The sequence below is a fragment of the Hyperolius riggenbachi genome, chromosome 1 (genome assembly GCF_040937935.1).
Source record: "Hyperolius riggenbachi isolate aHypRig1 chromosome 1, aHypRig1.pri, whole genome shotgun sequence".
NCBI classification, from domain to species: Eukaryota; Metazoa; Chordata; class Amphibia; order Anura; family Hyperoliidae; genus Hyperolius; species Hyperolius riggenbachi.
The window spans coordinates 219,274,242-219,295,398 of record NC_090646.1 but is presented as its reverse complement, the minus strand read 5'-3'; the positions used below and the strand labels follow the sequence as shown (position 1 = coordinate 219,295,398).

At 42.4% G+C, this 21,157-nt stretch overlaps 1 protein-coding gene across 6 annotated transcripts in view; it reads left to right on the top strand.

Annotated features, from left to right (window-relative positions):
• LOC137571489 (bifunctional heparan sulfate N-deacetylase/N-sulfotransferase 3-like) overlaps positions 1–21,157 on the top strand; it is a 353,270-nt gene that overhangs the window by 70,960 nt on the left and 261,153 nt on the right. For 4 of the 6 annotated variants that reach the window (XM_068280713.1, XM_068280686.1, XM_068280694.1 and 1 more), the window contains one exon: positions 19,184–20,297. In XM_068280713.1, the coding sequence (XP_068136814.1) occupies positions 19,317–20,297 (981 nt within the window). In that variant the 5' untranslated portion in view covers positions 19,184–19,316. Of the gene's footprint in view, positions 1–13,529; positions 13,838–17,267; positions 17,290–19,183; positions 20,298–21,157 lie in introns of those variants that run through there. The other 2 variants (XM_068280704.1, XM_068280722.1) reach the window with 2 other exon arrangements.

Sequence of the window (21,157 nt, the reverse complement as noted above, 5' to 3'; positions counted from 1 at the left end):
TACCAAAGGATTCACAGAAGCCTGGCATTCATCCAGCACAAAAACTGAAAGTTTGAATATATGTAAATCAACCTGGTTGGCAATCACTTGTCACTGTGTTGGCTTAAACAAAAAAGGGTCTAAACCGCTTAATCTTCTGCAGATAGGAGTGGACATGACAGTAAAGTATACTACAAAGCCTTGCCACCTCAGTAGGGCAGGTTGCTTTCATTAATGGGTCTTTTTCAAACCCCAATAAGTCCCACAGTTTTCCTGATATTTCTGGTTTGGAAGTAAAGCCACACCCCCATCTTTATCTGCCATTACTCCAACCTCTCCATAGCACACTTATACCAACTCCTGCCATGTCATTTTTGTGCCAGCCTCCCTCCATACTGGCTACCAGGAGATGTCCTCACCTGGACTCAGCATCAATACTAGAGTTAGGCAACAATCAGGTGGGGAGAGATTTGGTCATGAAGTTCATAGTTGGATTTACATCCACACATGGGGACTCCCTGGGCCTCCAAAGAGCCCCCATTTGTGACAAAAGCCAGTGTGTCTGAACAAGTTAGGCTGTCTACTGTTTATCCTTACTACCAGAGAGTAACACAGTGACACACTACAGGGTCACTTTAAAGTTCCACATTCCGGTATGATACTTAAATCTGTGAATAGTATATTACAAAATTCTACAACCTAAAATGTAGACTCAAGACATAGGTTACATTTTAAACATGATGCAAATCAAATTGTATTTCAAAGAACCCAAAGATTATAGAAATTGGAGAAGTGCCTCTCCAAGAATAACAGGACTGGATGTTTGTTGTGTTTTTGGTAACTAACTACATCCTTACAGGTCTTTCTCTGCTATGTAATGGACGTCCCTGCCTGAGCCGTTGCTATTGTTCTATTGAAGACAGGGCTTTCAATTCAGTGGTTTTGTAACCATGAATTTCCATTTTGTTTATAATGGCACATTTGCTTAGCAGTGTAAGAATATTCATTCTAAATGATTAGGAAAACAAAATATAATTTACACATAAAGAATATGCTCCTGTACTGTTTCCATGGATACTTACGTGCTAAAACTTTCCATAATGGGAAACTATTGCCACTGCTTGCCATCAATTTTATTTGACTGAATTGATGTATTCAGTCATAATGCAAACAAAAACTTCCATTTGTTTTCTCTTTTCTTTTTAATTGTTTGGCATGTTGTTTGTGATCTCAGTTATGTAAAATTGTATTGTTGTGAGTATGCAGAAATGGCATAGTTTGGTTCATCACATCCTGATTGAATACTTAAGAAATTCCTTCTGTTGTGCCTTGCAAAATCAGCTCTAGTAGGTTGCTGTGGTGGTCATTCATTTTTAAAGAGACTCCGTAACAAAAATTGCATCCTGTTTTTTATCATCCTACAAGTTCCAAAAGCTATTCTAATGTGTTCTGACTTACTGCAGCACGTTCTACTATCACCACCTCTGTAATAAATCAACTTATCTCTCTCTTGTCAGACTTGTCAGCCTGTGTCTGGAAGGCTGCCAAGTTCTTCAGTGTTGTGGTTCTGTGATGCATCTCCCCCCTTCAGGACCCTCTCTGCACTATTTAGATTAGGGCAGCTTCTCTCTTATCTTTTACAAGCTGGATAAATCCTCCTCTGAGCTGGCTGGGCTTTCACATACTGAGGAATTACATACAGACAGAGCTGTCTGCACTCTGCAGGAAGAATGAGGAATTACATACAGACAGAGCTGTCTGCACTCTGCAGGAAGAAACAGCCTGACACTTCAGTGGAAGATAGCTGCAGGGGGAAAGAAACACACAAATGATCTCTTGAGAGTCAAAAGGAAGGGTGTATACAGCCTGCTTGTGTATGGATGTATTTTCTATGTGTGGACATACTGTACACCAACCTACTTCCTGTTTTGGTGGCCATTTTGTTTGTTTATAAACAAACTTTTCAAAACTGTTTTTAACCACTTTTAATGCGTCGAGGAGCGGCGAAATTGTGACAGAGGGTAATAGGAGATGTCCCCTAACGCACTGGTATGTTTACTTTTGTGCGATTTTAACAATACAGATTCTCTTTAACAACACTGCAGAGCAAATGTTAGGCATTGTCATTTTTAAATGACAACTATTGAGGAAAATTGTATATATATATATATATATATATATATATATATATATATATATATATATATATAATAGAGTAAGTGCCTCAACCTTCAAACAAGAAGAAGAAGTAGTGCCCTGCCCCCAGGGCCGGTCCAAGCAAGAAGAAGGGGCTGGTCCAAGCAAGAAGAAGAAATAGTGTCATATCAAACCAATGGCAAAGAGGGATAATTTGCATATTCAGTAGCAGTGCATTGTGGGTAACCACACATGTTCACTTATAGCGGAATTATTGCAGATTTGCTTCTGTTTTAAGAAGGAAAATTACACCAAGCTTTGCTTTTTTTAGTAGGAGGGATTTTTGGTCTCTTTTAGCCCCCTATACATTCTTAGAAGTTTGGGTCACCCTGAGCTGCTTGGTTACTCTGTTGTACTGGTCCAAGCCCTATCTCATACAGCCATATCAATCTCTGCTGTGGCTATCATTCATGAAAGTGCTGTTGGTATGGAGAAGCAGTGTGGGAAACCACTGCTGATGGTGTTTTAGACTTTTGGCTGCTGATTCATAAAAAAGTATCCATGTGCGGTAACAGCGTAGAGATTCCCTGAACTAGGCTGGTGGTAGGCTTGCGGAGATACGGGAGCTGCCGAGTTGATACATTTCTCCATGTTCCGCTTTACTGCAGCTGCCTGGGAGGTCTCTGTGTTTCCATTCACTTAACATTGTTATCACCACATCAGAGGGAGCGGTACTTCCCGACCTCACACCGCTTGCGGTGATCTTTATGAATTAACATTTTGCTACATTTTTTACAACAATCACCGCACAAGGTGGTGATTTATCGCTCTGCTCGGTAATGTCAGCTTTTGATGTGGAAGGAGTCTTTATGAATGCAGATTTTGCTATGTGTGCGGGAAAGTCAGCTGTTTTAAGCATTTCCGCATGCGGAAATGCTTTATGAATGAAAGCCTATGTAATGATGAGAACCAAAGGTCTGAAATAGGCTGTCACATGTGGGTTTGATATGACTGTGTAAAACTTAAAGCTATAGGCTTGCTTGGCTTACTAAGGGTGAAAAGGAATAATTTGCATATTTAGTAGCGGTGCATTGTGGGTAATCACAAATGTTCACTTATAGCTGAGTAATTGCATATTTCTTTCTGTTTTAGGAAGGAAAATTACACCAAGCTTTGCTTTTTTTAGTAGGAGGTCTTTTTGGTCCCTTTTATCCCCCTATACATTCTTAGAAGTTTGGGTCACCCTGAGCTGCTTGGTTACTCTGTTGTACTGGTCCAAGCCCTATCTCACTCAGCTGTATCAATCCTTGCCATGTACTGATGATGACCAAAAGTCAGAAACAGGCTGTCTACATGTGGATTTGAAATGACTGTGTAAAATGTAAAGCTATATGCTTGCTATACACTAGCAATTCTGGATGCTTGCTTGGCTTACCGAGGGGGAAAAGGGGTAATTTTCATATTTAGTAGCAGTGCATTGTGGGTAACCACAAATGTTCACTTATAGCTGAACTATTGCAGATTTCCTTCTGTTTTAAAAAGGCAAATTACACCAATACAGTGTGCGGCATTGCAGGAAGTGATGACATTGGAACGCACGATGGAACACTGAAGAGGTGAGTCATCCCCGCCTGCTGCCTCTTACTAATAGTGGTGGCTGCTACTGTGCTTAAGCAGGAGGGGGAGTGCACATGGGGGACCAAGGTGAGGGGGGGTTCCTGCTGAGCTTAAGCTGGAGGGGGAGTGCACATGGGGGACCCAGGTGAGGGGGGGGGTTCCTGCTGAGCTTAAGTTGGAGGTAGAGCACACATGGGGGACCCAGGTGAGGGGGGGTTTCCTGCTAAGCTTAAGCTGGAGGTATAGCACACATGGGGAACCCAGTTGAGGGGGGGGGGTCCAACCCCCCTCCCCACCGCTGTGCCCAACACCCCCTTCCTGCCCTCTACCCCCTTATGCGGCGTATGCTACGCCGCGGGTCGGCTAGTATATATATATATATATATATATATATATATATACATACATATATATATATATATATACTCGCATATAAGCCTAGTTTTTCAGCACAAAAAAGGGCTGAAAAGTAAAAGTTACCCCCTCGGCTTATATGCGAGTTAGTGGAGCAGAACGGGTAGAGACGCAGGTTTTGTTACTGGCAGAGGAGCTTAAGGGTAGTGCTCTAGTGATCCTGCTATTGCCAGCTGGCTCCCTGCTGTGTCTGTGGCTGTGCCCTCCATCCCCTGCAATATGGTGTGCAGAGTGCGCTGATCAAGACTACCTGTGTCCCCTGACTTGTGAATCAGAGTGTGCCAGCAATGTGTCAGCAGTGCAGTGATCGGGGATACTTCCTGTGTGGCAATCACGGTGTCTCTCATATCTATGATGCCATTTAGTGGCATCTTAAGACACAGCTGTATCATCCTTGGGGCACATCTGGCTATGGGGGAGCATTTGGCTACTGTGGGAAGGGTGGGGGGCTGTACTGGGTAGGGGTTATACGCGAGTCAATCACTTTTTCCTGTTTTTTTAGTTAAAGTGGGTACCTCAGCTTATACGCGGGTCGGCTTATATGCGAGCATATACGGTATATATATACAGTAGGTAGTTTTGGACTAGCCCATCTCCCCATGAGAGATTCCCAGTTATTTCTATATTTACAAACACACTTACTGAACTGCAGTTGCTCAGTCCAACTGCCAAAACAGTGTGCAAACAGGTAGGGAAGCTGGCTGACATCTTTGTGTAGATCCTTTCCAGAGATTGCTTTTGTAAAGAACAAAAGGTAAAAGGTAATACTGAGAATCTATGAGGAGATGGACTAGTCCTAAACCTGACGGATCTATTAGCTTTTAGTTGTCTACTTTAAGTGACAGCAACATAGGAGAAAAGTAATTTATAGTACATTTTACTCTGGGAGGGAATATATATATACAGGCCTGTCATTGGAGATGACTTCTGTAAGGGCCTGAGTGCATTTGCACGTTTGCGTGCTAATTTCAGCAACATGTCAGTGTCACATAGTGATACACATCAGCACAAGTGTGTTGAGGCCCTTACAGACATCTCTGACATTTTACCCAAGGGCTGCTTGGTTCTTTCAGTTGCACTAAATGTCTGTATATTGATCAGCCACATGCAGCTATTTTTCAATTTAGTTGGCAGCACTCAAGTGTTTCAGTAACTAATATGCATAAAGATTACCATTCTGCTCCTTCATTTCTTATAAAGTTTGGTCTATACAAACATCAGATGATGCTCTGTACAATAGGAATGCTTTTACTTTCTATTTATATGTATAGCAGATAGATGCAGGGGCGGACTGGCCTGGGGGAAGGGGGGCAATCTCCCCCCGGGCCGCCTCCTGTCTCCTGTATCAGGGCCGCTGGTTTTACATCTATGTTGATCCCGCAGCGGCCCTTCTTGCTCCCTGTTGTGGCTGCTGCTGTGACTGGCTGCTAGGCAGCAGAGGTCCTGCCCCCTGCCTGCAGACACAGCCAGTCAGTAAGTAGAGCAGAGGCGCATGGAGCGCGTCATTTGAAATGGCAGAGAGGCTGCTGTCCCAGTCCTGTCTGATGTCTGCAGCTTTCCTGCAGTGTGTGAAGTGCCAAATGTTCCCTCAGTCCCAGCCTCCTGCTGCTTGCTTGAAACATAAAGGACGGGGACACTGGCCGTGCAGCGCAGACTGAGCTCCGGACACTCTTCCTGGTAAGCTGACACTTCCCCTCCTCCCCTCTCCATTTGTCTCCTGTTCTTCCATCAGACCAGCCCTGTGCTCACACAGCTGCCCCCTCCCCATATCTCTGTCTCTTTTGTATGTGTGTAACCCTTTCACTCCTGGTGCCCTGTTAGCCAATTTAGCTTGTTGCAGCAATGGAAGTTTGTTTAAAAGTGAACTTGAAATAAGTAAAAAAAAAAGTTTCACTCACCTGGGGCTTCTGCCAGCCCCCTGCAGCCATGCTGAACGATCCCCCGGTCCAGCACCGCAGCTCAGTTTCATAATCGCAACTCAACGGCCACTGCGTCTGCGTGGCCCTGGCCGTAAGCAACCTTGTTCACCTTCGCCAAACCGGGAGCATCCTGCGCAGAAGCAATATGATGTTTTCTCTGCATGAATGAGAATGCGTGCGACCAGGGCTGCGCAGGTGCAGTAGCTATTGATTTGCAAGTGGGCGAGAAGTGCGTTGTCTACGTCTCTCTCCGGCAGCCGCAGACTGGCCGCTACTAGAGGAAGTTACTGGACCTGGTGCCGGCGATAGAGAAGGCTGAGGACGGCGGTGTGGGAGCGATCCGAGTGGATGCGGCTGGAGGAAGCCCCATGTATGTATAAAACTTTAATTTTAAAACGTCTCTTTTTTCCTTTAAGTAAGCTTAACCTTCAACTAGCCCGCTGTAGTACTTCTGGTCCCTCTCTGAAATCCATTTAGCAACTGTTCCCTCCGAAAGCTGCATGTGCCTCCTCAATTGCGCTCCCAAAGCTGGGAGCATTCTGCATTTGCACAGTTTGTACAAATTGCTACTGCGCATGTGCCAAATATTTCCAACTATGGGAGCGCGATCGGGGAGGCATGTGGCCACGCATGTGTAATAGCCAGTAGCTGACTTAGTCTGGCAGCTTTCAGAGAGGCACAACTGCTGAATGGATCAAACTGGAAGCATACATTTGAAATCGGCGCTGGTAGACTTGGGCGCAGGATACAGCCGGTATATGGCTGATCCTGCTTCTACACAAGTCCGGGCCGCGTTAAAGGGAACCTAAACTGAGAAGGATATGGATTTTTCCTTTTAAAGTAATACCAGTTGCCTGAATAGCCTGCTGATCCTGTGTCTCTAATACTTTTAGCCACAGCCCCTGAACAAGCATGTAGATCAGGTACTCTGACTGAAGTCAGACTGGATTAGCTGCATGCTTGTTTCAGGGCTGTGATTCAGCCACATCGGTAACCATAGAGATCAGCAGCACTGACCAGCAACTGGCATTGTTTAACAGGAAACATCCATATCCCTCTCAGTTTAGGTTCCCTTTAATTACTGTTCCCCCTCCAGGCCACCATGGATGGTGGGGAATGATATAATTCAAGTTCCAGAGATTGCTGGAGGCTGAATTATTGTGTTTTAAAGCAACTTGGGCTCCGTCTTCTGACAGCGCCGACGTTACTCACTGAGCGCCACTATAGGACTGATTCCTATAATAGTCTATGGTGGCGCTGGCTGCGCCCAAATCTAGCAGCAATTAAAAAAGCACTGCTCTGGACTGGAATGTCAGCAAGGGGCCTGAAGGACTGCAGGGGGCTAGAAGAAGCCCCAGGTAAGTTACACTGGGCACCTTAGATTCACTTACGGTATCCTTTAAAAGGGAACCTTAACCGAAGAAAAAAAAAAAAGTTTAACTTACCTGGGGCTTCTACCAGCCCCCTGCAGCCACCCTGTGCCTGCCCTGTCACTGAACGATCATCTGGTCCCTAGCAGTGCCCCTCTTCCGGCCACTGCACATGCGCAGCCCTGGCCACGCTCTCTTCCTTGGAAGTGTTCTGCGGATACATGGTAGAGATAGTAGCTGGATAGTGTACTGGTTAAGGGTCCTGCCTTTGACATGGGAGACCAGGGTTTGAATCTTGGCTAGTAAGGAGTTCAAGGCAAGACTCCCTAACATTTCAGGGTGGCCTCCTGAGCGTGTCCCAGTGGCTGCAGCTCTTGAGCGCATTGAGTCAGACAGGAGAAAAGCGCTATACAAATGTTTCGATTACTATTATTATTATACATTTCCCGTCCACGCACGATCAGGAGGTGCACGGACTGGGGCCGCACATCCAGAAGAAAAAGAAAACGCTGCAGGGGCTCGGAGGATCGGTATGTCCCGGTGCGGGGGCCCGGAGGATCAGTATGTCCCGATGCGGGGGCCCGGAGGATCGGTATGTCCCAGTGCAGGGGCCCAGAAGATCGGTATGTCCCGGTGTGGGGGCCCGGAGCATCGGTATGTCCTGGTGCGGGCACAGGATGGCTGCAGTGGGCTAGTAGAAGCACTAGATAAGTCAAACTTTTGTTTTTTGTCTAGGATTTAGATTTACTTTGAAGTAAATCTAAAACCAATGCAACACAAGAACTGATACTTCCCTGTGGCTTCCTTTAGCCCCCTGTAGTCCATGGGCTCCTTCGGTGTCTGTCTGGTACTGTCCATTCTCCCACTGTTAGCTTCAGTAGTCTTGGACTACAGGGGCTACGCTCCTGTAGTGTGGAACATTGTGCATGCACAGTAGCAGTTTTTACAAACTGTGCAAGTGCAGTGTTGAGGGATCCCTTACCCTCTTCAGAGGACTTGGGCTGAGCTGCCTCTGTGCTCCATGGCCGCCCCCCTTAAGAGTAGTACTCACATACCCCCGATCCAGCGGCGAATCTCTCTGCTCATGCTGAGCAGAGAGATGGTGACTGGGGGGACACAGTAGTCACAGGGTTGACACAGGAGCCACAGTGGAGAGCAAAGGTGACACAGGGGGACAAAAGAGATACAGGGGAAACAGGTGCTACAGCGGGACAAGAGGCACAGGGGAAACAGAGATGGCACAGGGGACAAAAAAGACACAGTTAGGGACATGAGGTGACATAGAGGGGGACAAAAGAGATGCAAGGGAACAGAGGTGACGTGGGGAAAAGGGGGACAGGGGAGCAGAGGTAACACAGGGGGACAAAAGAGACACAGGAAACAGAGGTAACACAGGGTACAAAAAAGGCACAGGGGAAACAGGTGACACAGAGGGGGACAAAAGAGGCACAGAAATGACACTGTTCTGACTTAAGAACTGATTCAGGTTAATGAACCTGCATTCCCTATCCCGTTTGTTAATCGGTGACTACCTGTATTTCACTAGCTACTTTATTATGTATGTCTTGCTAGTACTGAGTATGACCTTTTTTACCATCAGAACTGCCCTAATTCTTCGTGAGTCATGACATTCCTCAGACATTTTTGGTCCATATTGACATTATAGCATCATGTAGATGGCCCCGCCCACATCATTTCATGGTCACGCCCCCAGGGCCTATGGGTTGTGTTTTCCCCCCAGGCCAAAGGTTCCCAGTCCTCCCCTGGATAGATGTGCTCTAAATGTGGTATTCTCAGGAGTTAACATTTTTATTCTTCCTGTTTTTGAACAATAAACTGGCCATCTCTACAATGCTGCTTCTCCAAAGTAATCCAGCACAGCTCTTTTACAAATTGCTTTATCTAGTCTTCAAAGGTAAAAACATACAAGCTGTACAGTGGCTCTCCACAATGCTTGCATCACTAAATCAGGACTTGCATGGGAGACATGTCTACCCTCAAACAGGTTTGGCCATTGCTGATACTTATCTTGAGCTTCCAGGTGAAGATAAAAACAATGCATTACATTAGGCCTAATTATTTTACTTTTATTTGAATTTGGTTACCTTTAAAATATTTTTTTTACATTCATAGTTCCAAATAAGTTCTCAGTCTTTTCATTTTTGAGAAAAAAAGGTTTGTGTTATGTTTTGTAACGTAAGCAAACAGAATTAAAGGATTCCCCGTATGTTAAGAACCATCTTTAACACAAACCTGAAATTACATATGCCATGCTGAGATAAAGATAGGTGCACTTAGTACTAGCTCTACTAAGAAATTGTCTTACATTCCTTTCTGTTTTCCAGTACAGGAAGAGTTAAAAAACTAGAGTTGTTTCTGAGTAAATGAGCTTGTGGAGCAGCTTGTCAAAATAAAGCTGGATTCTGGAAAAGTAAATAGAAGCCAAAACAGCTATGAGTAAGAGAAGGTTTCCGATAAGGTGTTGGTACTGGAAAATTCAAAGGGGCATTAAAACAAGGCTGAGTTGTCGTTGCTGCTATGAAGTCTTAAAATAAAACTCCTTAACTGAATAAAAATATGAGACTCAGTTCTGTGTTTAATTTACCTTTAGTACAACACACACAATTAGTCATCTCATAGTTTTTTTACTTTAGGTTTGTTTTAATGTACTGCTAATACTTGTCAATAAATCCATTTTTTTCTAAAAATTCATACCTTATACTCCAAAGATGTAAAAATCAATGAATGAATAAAAAGCCCAAAAGCAAGGCTAAGAATAGACTGTGCAGTGTCAATGCCCAGCAGTTAGGTAGTTTTGCAGCAGCTCTGTTCAGTGTCCCTTTCAAATGAATTAAGCAGTGAGTAAAACAATCTTTTGGTAATCTATCAACCTTCAGGCAGACAGCTAAACATGTAGTACAATTCATATGAATGCCAAGAGATGTGTAGTTCACAAATGCTTTCAATGCCTAAGCTTCTTAAAAGGACAGACTAGTGTAATGTGGTTGAGCCTGATTGGTTACCAATACTCACTCTCCCTCTGATGGGCTTAGACACATAAAACATATTGCATTCTTTTTAATGACCACAAATCGGTATTAAATCCCACTTCAGATGCAGATTTTTTTATACGCAGCTAAGAAAACATTAATGTTTGTATGTAAAATATTGGTTAAGTGGATATGAATAAAAATCACTTAAGCTTCACAGTATATGCTCTCTAACTACCTAAGTTTTATACCTTTCTGAATAGTCTGAAGTACGCTTGGTGGTGGTCAAAAGTCATTTAAGGAATACATTGTTAAAAATACATTGCTATGCATAGTTATTTTTACATGAAGCTTGTTGTATGCTTTTTTACTCTTATATGAATACGCTATAGGCAGCGATGTCAGACCCGGCACGTGTAGCCTCATCTGCAAGCACGCCATCGCTGCTCATTTGGCCACCATATAGATGCCGTGCCAGTTCATAGCCCGCAGCCCCGCTCCAGCCTGCATAGTCTTCCGGCAGGCAGAGCAGGGCTACGGGAAGATGGCGTCCGAAGCCCTGCACTGGAGACTATTTGTGTCTTCACTACAGGGCTTCGGGCGCCATCTTCCCGTAGCCCTGCTATTCCATTCAGCGCGGGAGATATGCAGGAGGATCGTCCAGGGAGCTGCACACCAGAAGCCGGCCGGGTGAGGAGACTTCTGCCAGGTGAGTAAATTCATTTTTATTTTGCAGGTGAAAAGCTGCCCTCATTGCGTGTATTCTCTGGTGAAAAGCTGTCCTCATTGCGTTTATTTGCTGGTGAAATGCTGCCCTCATTGCGTTTATTTTCTGGGGAAAAGCTGCCCTCATTACGTTTATTTTCTGGTGAAATGCTGCCCTCGTTGCGTTTATTTTCTGGTGAAAAGCTGCCCTCGTGTTTATTTTCTGGTGAAATGCTGCCCTCATTGCGTTTATTTACTGGTGAAATGCTGCCCTCATTGCGTTTATCCCCAGGACTTATCCCCAATAGGGGGAAGCAGCTGCTGTGTGTATGGTGGTGTGCTGTTGAGTGACAGCTAGGTGGTCTGGGCTTGCATGCATGGAACATAGGCGTCTTTTTTGACAGACTCCATGCACGTAAGCCTAGCAACAATTGAGGGGACATGTGGGAAGGCTCTGGTGGTTTTAATATGTTGACTTTCTGTGCAGAAAACATTTTTTAATACTATCTGTGTATTGGTTCCTTAAAGGAGCCTCTCTGTGATTTGACCTTTTGTACGTGCAATTAAGATATTATTGATTTAGCCAAGATGAAATGGTGCTTGAGGCCAATCTATGTTCTCTCTTTTATATGTACTGTATACTGGCCGCACCAACTCATTGGCTTATGTGAATAAAATAAGGTGATTGCACGGCAAGGCCACAGCTCCTTGGTAAATCACAAATTCTTTAAACCTAATAATAAGTACCCGAATTAAATTAATGAATAAATAGTAACATATCTGTGCAAAAAAAAAAAAAAAAAAACAATAGGGAATTCATCTTTCATTATTGCAAAATTGTCATAAACATAGATTGGTCTCACACAAGGTTTTTTTTTTTTAATGTTATTGAACATTAATACTTGTATTACTCAGTTTGTTCCTGGTTTAAAAGTACCAAACATTCAAAGCTCCGTTTGCACTGTTTTGTTAAACTGGCCATATCCTGGGCGCCTGTATCACATGATAAACACTGACTGGAGGCCAAACACTACAGGCACTGTGGCACTGTGGCACATACCTTACATGACCACCACAGACCTCTAGTGTTTGACCTCCAGCATTTGTGACATGACACAGGTGGCGGGAGAGAAGTTGCAGGAAGGTAGCATGGGGGTGTTGTGGTTAGCTCTCTCACCTTGCAGCGATGGGTCCCTGGTTTGAATCCAAGCCAGGGCATTATCTGGACAAAGTTTGTATGTTCTCCCTGTGTCTGCATGGGTTTCCTATCGGCTCTCTGTTTTCCTCCCACATCCCAAAAATAAACAGATAAGTTAATTGTCTTCTCCCTAAATTGGACTTAGACAGTTAGGTAACTAGACAATATATTCTGTGCAGCGCTGCAGAAATACTATATAATAATAATACTAAACAATAATATTACAGGAAGGAGAGACAGGTGGTGGAGAGCTGGGTGTTGAGAGAAGACACAGGTCAGTAGACAGGTGAGAGTAAGCTCCACTGCTGTCATCGTGAAATCGAATGCCACTAGTGATGCAGTCCTGACCCGCTGCCAATTGAGCAAAGTCTTCCATCCTGCACGATCAACCGAATTGACCAATTTTGGCTTACAATCGATTCGATCAATCTACAGTCATTTAGGGGTCATTTGCTGTATCAATTTCTAGCAGATTTAATCAAATCATCCGGAAATCAGTGCAAAATATCGGCCAGTGTATGGCCACTTTAACCATAGCAAACATACACTGTTTGGCATACAGACTGTTCCACTTTACTGGACAAGTAAATCTTTGTCATTTATGTTCAATAATTGCATAAATACATAAACTAGCAGTATATGTTGACACTCGTACTTGCCAGGTCCTGCAAGAAGTACTGTGGAATTATATGCAGATCAAAGCAAAGTAAGCATGCAGATATAATGTTCACTGTTAAAGGATACCCGAGGTGGCATGTGACATAAGGAGATAGACATGTGTATGTATAGTGCCAAGCACACAAATGACTATGCTGTGTTCCTTTTTTTTCATTCTCTGTCTGAAAAAGTTAAATATCAGGTATGTAAGTGGCTGACTCAGTCCTGACTCAGCAGGAAGTGACAACAGTGTGACCCTCACTGATAAGAAATTCCAACTATAAAACACTTTCCTAGCAGATAATGGCTTCTGAGAGAGCAGGAAAGAGATAAAAAGGGCCAATAGTTCATAGATTTTAGCTCTGGCATAATACATGTGTGAATTGAGCAAAACCAATAAAACAGTTAAAACATAAAAAGTAGATTTAAACATAAAATAAAATGGCGGAATAGCTTAAAAAGTCATTTTTAGGAGAAGGAAGATAGATACAATTGTTTATTTCACTAGTTTATTTTCGCCTCGGGTGTCTTTTAACTCCTGCAGAGGGCTGTTTCTGGTGCAGACCGGCAAGTAGAAGAAGAAGGGGGTGCAGGCAGAAAGACATAACCTCTAGGGATCTGGTAACGCGCGGTGCAGCCAAGTGGAAGAAGAAAGAATGTGATCACCTTCCTTGACTCCTGCTGGGCTGCCTGTGAACGACATCAATTCATCATCACGTCACCACCGCGTGATGACACCTAATTGACAGGCTGTCAGTGCGTGGCGCCCATGGAGGAGTCGGCTTTCTGGGCTCTCTTCTCCTGTGTGTTTTTCTGGTCCCTGCTTCCTCCTGGATGAGCGGCTGGTCACTAGTAAGTGGGCAGATCTACTTGTGACCTGTGGCTGTGTGACTGTCCCTAAAGAGTAAGGGTTCGCGAGTCCATGGGGTGGGGGGGGGAGCTCAATTTTTACACCCTCACCCTGGGTGCAATTTAGCCTAGAAACTGCCCTGCTCTTGCAGTATATGGAACTTAGGTGAGTGTTGTGTGGGTGTGTGCCGTATCATAAATGGTAGTGTATGTGCTGACATATTAATGTTTTTCTTCACCTCTCTCCCTATCTAAGAGAGGAATGTGCGAGCAGATTACACAAGGCAAGAATTGTCTTACAAAATTAGTAAAATGGCAACCTATATAATGCTAGTAGTGTACTTAAACTATTTACAGGTAGTTGAGGACGTTTCACTTAAAGGACAACTAAAGTAAAAGTTTCCTGGCATCCTATTGATCCTCATGCATCTGTAGTGACTGTCTAACAGTGTTGCTTGTGAATTTTCGCCAAAGTCATTTTCGCATTGAGAATGCTGTTTTCGATTTCGAGAAAATATTCCGGAAAAGACATACTATTTTTGCAATATGGTCAAAGAAAACAGTGTTTTCTTTCTGATGCAACAATTTGCAGAAATCACGAAAAATCATTATTTTACCGTAAAAAATGTGAAAAATCTCAAGAGTATCACAAAATGATTTTTAGTAGCATTATCACTCAAAAGTCGAATTCAATATTATTTTTTGTGAAAATTAATGCGAAAAGAATATCGGCATTTTTTCACTCATCACTGGTGTTTAAATCACACACCTGAAACATGCATTCTGCAAATGTGTCCATTATACCTGTGATATTGGACGAGCAGAAGAACAAAAACTGCTCTCCCTCCAGAAACTACAGACATGAGTCATTGTAAAGCAGAAAATATGCATATTTGCAGTCTGAGCTGACATTGTTGAACTGTTCATGTTCATGTTCATCCAGCTGTTGCTGCCTGGATAAATAATTATGCATCTAGTTAGTAATGGACCCTGCGGTCTGCTCTACGAAGAGTTATGTCCTGTGCACTGAAGTGAACCTTTCTTCTCGGGTTTTACCATAGCATATGCAGAAAAGTTTATGTTTTTTAAGGTTCCGCACACAAAACTGGATACTTAAAGTGAACTCCAATCCACTTTATAGCCCTTTTGGTTCATATCTCTGTAAATCGCCCTCAAATAATTATTTGCACAAGATTTCAAATGACTCGGTGAAGCATTAAAGGATAACTGTACTTACTGTATAGTGCCCTATCCTTAAGTTATGTCCACACACTAAATATTCTTTGCCCGCAATGATGATTTGTGAGTAGGAGCTCACAGTAGCTTGAAATGTGTTAAGCTTTATTGTACTTTCTGACTGGCTGCTATGATCAACAAATAAATTCCTTGATTTTATCTGAGCCCCTGGCTGGCTTTTGGATAGCTTGAATTGTTGCAGCCATAGAGAGAGTTGTTACAGTGCTGAAGTTTGGGATAGTTGTGTTCTGGCAGCCTGCCCAGTCCAGTTGTGTGCTGACACTTTAGGAAAGCAGAAAGATGAATCTTTATTCCAAAATCAAGTATTGTAACTATACATTGTGCCAGCAACATCATTTAAAGAGACTCTGAAGCGTCATAAAATATGTAGTTTTATGCCAGAATCCTCTTCAGTAGCCTCAGCCGCGATGATTCGCCGCATCCCCGCGGCTATACGAGGTCTTTATCCCCCCAAATCCCGGGGCAAAATCCTATGACTTTCAAAGTCACAGATTTTGTTGCCCGGAGAGGCAGAGCTTTGGGCTGTAGCTCTGACTCCAGTACATTCAATCATCGATGATCGCCGCTTCTCCCCCACCCATCTCAGTAAAAGAAGACTGAAAGGGGCGGGGAGAAGCGGCGATCAGCGGAGATTGAATGGACTGGAGGCAGAGCTACAGCCCAAAGCTCTGCCTCCTCCAGGAAGTAACGAGGGATTCTGCCGGGGGGTTTCAGGGGGGATAAAGACTTTGTACGGCCGCGGGGATGTGGTGAATCATCATGGCTGAAGCTACTGTAGAGGATTCTAACATAAAAAGACGTATTTTATGATGCTTCAGGGTCTCTTTAAGTGTTGTGTAAATAGCTGAATAAAATTTGCATTTTTTTTAGTCCATAGTAGCACTGTTTATTTGAAAGCTACACATGGACACTAGATTTTCATTAGCAGAGAGTTATTAGAAACAATAGTCAGGGCCGGCCCTAGACTATTTGCCGCCTGATGCAAAGAAAATTTTTTTTGCCTCTTACACATAGCGGCTGCTTGTATTTAAGGCTGGAGGGGAGCGGAGGACGGGGGACCCAGGCGAGGGAGGGGGGGGTCCGACCCCCCTCCCCGCCGCTAGGCCCAATACCCCCGTCCTGCCAGCTACCCCTCCAGCTCGGCGGCCGGCTCCCCGCACACACGGACGGGCGGGTGCCGCCCCTGGAATTTTGCCGCCTGAGGCAAAAGTTTCACCCCGCCTCATGAGCGGGCCGGCCCTGACAATAGTGATTGTCCAGGTCTGTACAGATGTTTCACAGTATTACTTAGTGAGTCTTCAAGACAGATCATTAAATGACAAACAACAATTAACAGTATTGTTCTTCCTGCCATGAGTCTTGCTCACATATTAGCCACTCATCATCACTACTTTTTCAACAGAACAAAAGAGATTACTTGGTTATAGCCAAGCAGCATGTGTATACAATGATCGCTTCTAACCCTGTTGCTCAGAATGATCAACAACAATCTTTCTGTACATTAAATAGTGTCAGCCTGTAGTTAGCTTAAAGAGACACTGAAGTGAAAAAAAAATTATGATATTATGATTTGTATGTGTAGTACAGCTAAGAAATAAAACATTAAGATCAGATACATCAGTCTAATTGTTTCCAGTACAGGAAGAGTTGAGAAACTCCAGTTGTTATCGCTATGCAAACAAGCCATTAAGCTCTCCGACTGACTTAGTCATGGAGAGGGCTGTTATCTGACTTTTATTATCTCAACTGTAAGTGAACTGTTTACTTTTTCTCTGCTAGAGGAGAGGTCATTACTTCACAGACTGCTCTGAAATAATCATTTTGAATGCTGAGTGTTGTGTAATCTGCACATATTAGAGAATGATGCAATGTTAGAAAAAACACTACTGTATATACTTGAAAATACAAGTATGAGAATATTTTCTTTGCTGCTAATCTTCTAGTAATTATTCATAGTACACAACCAATTCATTATATCATATTTTTTTTTTCGCTTCAGTGTCTCTTTAAGATCATAGAGGAGGAAATCTGAAAAACTGTGTACTTTTTTCATTTTATCTTGCTCTTTTTACCTGATTCTGATCGCGTCTAGCTGAATCAATATGGAGCTTACCGGTAAATGTCCAAAATTTTCTGGTACATAGGATAAAAACAGCCCGTACCTCTACTGTTGACAGTCGTAACATAAATTATATATGGTAGGTAAGTCACCGTTACATAGCTCATAGTAAGATTTCAGTGTCATTTACCTATCTTAATGGCTCCTGGCCATTATATCGTGGGCCACCCTTTTTTACCTCAGTTTAGGCGTAAAAGTTCTTAAACTGCTAATCTTTGAAGGATAAGTTTTGAAGATGTATACGGTACATTGTAAATGTTCTGATTTTGTTCTAAAGCCAGTATTGTGAAACTTCATTAAGTAGTTTTTACAGCTACATATGATGAAAACACAAATGACAACATAAGGTCCTGTCTGTGACAGTAACGTACACGATTTAATACCCTGCAACACCAGTGCATGGGTTTATCTCATTTCTTCAGTGTTGAATATTAACATATGCAGTCACTGTGTAAGTACTTGGTGTACATTCAGATTTGGTGTAGCATGTATGTATCATCATGAGCAATGCTATTTTCTAAGGTAGTTTTGTCTTCTGTTCTGATGTTGTGCAGGTATCTGCAATCAATATCCTGAATGAAAACGTATTTTCCTGTGCCCTCTGTAGGTTATCACTACCTTTCCTGATGTCCAACCTTACCTGCCATCTTCTTCACACCTCGCCATATTCTCCCCCTTTAATATTAACCCCTTTTAACATCTAGCCTACATATTGCTTAATATAACAGTCCTTGTTCCTCGTGATTGACTTATTGTCATGCAAGGGTAATGGTGCCTGCTACAATTTTCGTGTAATTTTTACATAATTTTGTGCTGACTTAAGAGGTTAATATCAAAATCCCCTATACATGCTATCATCACCAAAATTGTTACATTTACTAAGGGGCATTGTGGGAACAAGAAGTGGAAAAAAAAGTCTTTTTAAAAAAGACCTTGCAGTTTTTGAGAAAATCGCTAAAAATGCTACAGAAAAATGTTTTTTAAACTGTAATTTTTCTGAGTTTTAAAATCCATTTTCTCCAAAAATACAAGTTTTTTTTTTGCCTTGTTTCCACTCTTCTCTTTAACATGCATAGCAATTTTGCTGAGAATAGCATGTATGCGGGCTTTACTTTCAACCTCTAAAGTCGTCACAAAATTACGCAAGATTACAAATGGATAACATGAAATCAGTTGAATGTCCAAATCGTAATTACGTATGGCTGTAATTCGGAAAATGTACATGAAATTTTGCGTAATTGTAATTAGCAGATTACAGTCATCACTAGTTCTGTAAACAATAAGTCAAAACAATTAGTAGCTCTACAGATACTGGCTGATTAAATCTGGGGGTAAATAAAAGTGAAAGTGAGCTGAGCTCCAGTACCTCTCTATTGGTCAGTGAAGCTGCCCATTACAGTAAGTAGTGATAAGTAGGCTTGAGAGGTGAAAAGAGCTTACACAAGAAAAGCCAAAATGCTATAGAAAAAATGAAAAAGGGGGAGAGGGGTTGGTAGGGGAGCTAATATGTTGACATAACATTTGACAGTTTTCATTACTGGCACACTCTGAATTATTTGTATTTTTTATCACATACTCAATTTACACTGTCCAAGCTCATGACAGGTGTACTCTAAGCTTCTGAGATTCATGTGGTATGCACTCCTTTGGAACTATGTAAGAAGGCTGTGTGCACAGGTTGGCACACAGTGTCCTGATGATATTTATTTTTACTATCAGCTTTTTTTGCTGAGAGTTTAGCTGCAGTATGTGTTACAGTATAACTTTTTATGTGTTAAACTGGCAGGCATATGCTTTTAATTACAGTCTGCTCTCATTCTCGCTTCGATTTAGTGTTTCTGTCAGGTTCTCTTGCATACATGTTTCATAAATTTACAAGCTGACAGCTGTTTCCCAAAATTAATCATGCCACAAGCAGCCCATAAAATGTAAGCACCATGTAAATAAAAATATATTTTTCCTCTTTCTTCTAGTTTTCACATTCTCTGAAGTGTTTGGGAAAGCGACAGATGTGCTGCAATGGTTACATAAATTATTTGGCTGGACAGGAATGAAATACTAAGTCCTGTCTGTTCTCTGACACCTCGCTACAACAATTAGCTCACTATGAGTTATATCATGAAATTTCACAGACATTTTCAAAGAACCATCCTGCTTCTTGCCACTTTTTGCATGGTAAGCATTGTCATCTCCGCCTATTACCTCTACACTGGCTATAAACAAGACAACGAAATAGCTGAAGTATCCATGGAAATTGAATGTGGAGATATTGAATCTTTACCCTATAAATTTTTTGAACACAGAACTGGAAAACCTTCAGTTTCTTTCTCAACTGAGCCTGTTATCCTTGTTTTTATAGAAAGTCAGTATTCCCAACTTGGCCAAGACATTATAGGAATTCTAGAATCAAGTAGATTTAAGTTTCATGCAGAAATAGCCCCTGGAAAGGGAGATCTCCTACCATTAACGGACAACCACACTGGAAAATATGCACTAATTATATATGAGAACTTCATGAAGTACATCACCATGGACACATGGAACAAGGAGTTGTTGGATAAGTACTGCATCCAGTATGGTGTTAATGTAATTGGATTTCTTAAAGGAACAGAGAACAGCGCTCAAAGCTTTCATTCAAAGGGCTTGCCTTTTATGATACACAACAGCATGCCTGCCAAGACTTTTTGTATTAATCCTACTGCCCCGTTGCTTCATATAACAAAACCTGCAAAAACTCTTAAAGGTCCTTGGCTTGGAAATGAGTGGACGCTTTTTGAAGTTAACCACTCATTTTATCAACCTGTAGTTTTTACAAAAGTAAAAATGCCTGTTGGTGACCCACCCCAGTTGTCTAAAATGTCATTATTTGCCACAGTCATACATGATTTTGGTCTTCATGATGGAATTCAAAGAATGTTCTTCTGCAATAATTTGAACTACTGGCTACATAAGATCATATTTGTGGATGCTATATCGTTCCTTTCTAACAAGAGGCTTACCTTGTCTCTGGATAGATACATTCTTGTGGACATTGATGACATTTTTGTGGGGAAAGAAGGAACCAGAATGAAAATGAATGATGTCAAGGTAAGTCTGTTTATCTTAATTATATTTCTAAATATTCTTTTTTCACACATTAAATATTAAATTAGTTAATATTTGATAGGCGTTTTGAGTGTGACACAGTTTATGGCTGCAAGAGTCAATGAAATGTCTATGACATGCGACACGATGAGATAAACATATGTACATGTAATAAATCCTAGGGTTAATAAACTTGTTCTCTATTTGTCAGTCAAATAAGTCATACTGAAAATTAATTAGAGGCTAAAACACTTGTATCTGGCTCTGCAAACACTCCTGATACCCAGAGTAGTTCAAAAGTCAATATTTCCCTGTGTGGGAGCTAAGTAAACCAGATTTTACATCACACTAAAATGGCTGTTTGCTTACACCGCAGTCTTCAAATTTCAGCCCTAAATTGAAAATCAGAATATGGGACTCCAGGAAAGGTATCTTCTAAGTTTATATTCACTTCACCTGTCCGTTTTCCCAATCTTGTGTAGAAACTCAGTTGCAGAGCTTCTTATTAACCTCTTGAGGACTGTAAGGCTAAAGCCCCCTAGTGACCAGGCCATTTTAGTAAAATTGGCCACTGCAGCTTTAAGGCAAAGCTGCAGGGCCGCACAACACAGCACACAAGTATTCCCCCCCACCCCCTTTTCTCCCCACCAACAGAGCTCTCTGTTGGTGGGGTCTGATCACTCCCCCCATGTTTATTTTTTTTTTAATAAATATTATTGTTGCCGTTTTAAAAAAAAAACCTGTTCCTTTAAATCCCTTCCCTCACTCCCTCCCCACAGCAAGCCAATTACAGCGATCGGCTGTCATAGGCTTCTGCCTATGAGAGCCGATCGGTCTCTTGTCCCCCAGGGGGACAGCCGTGT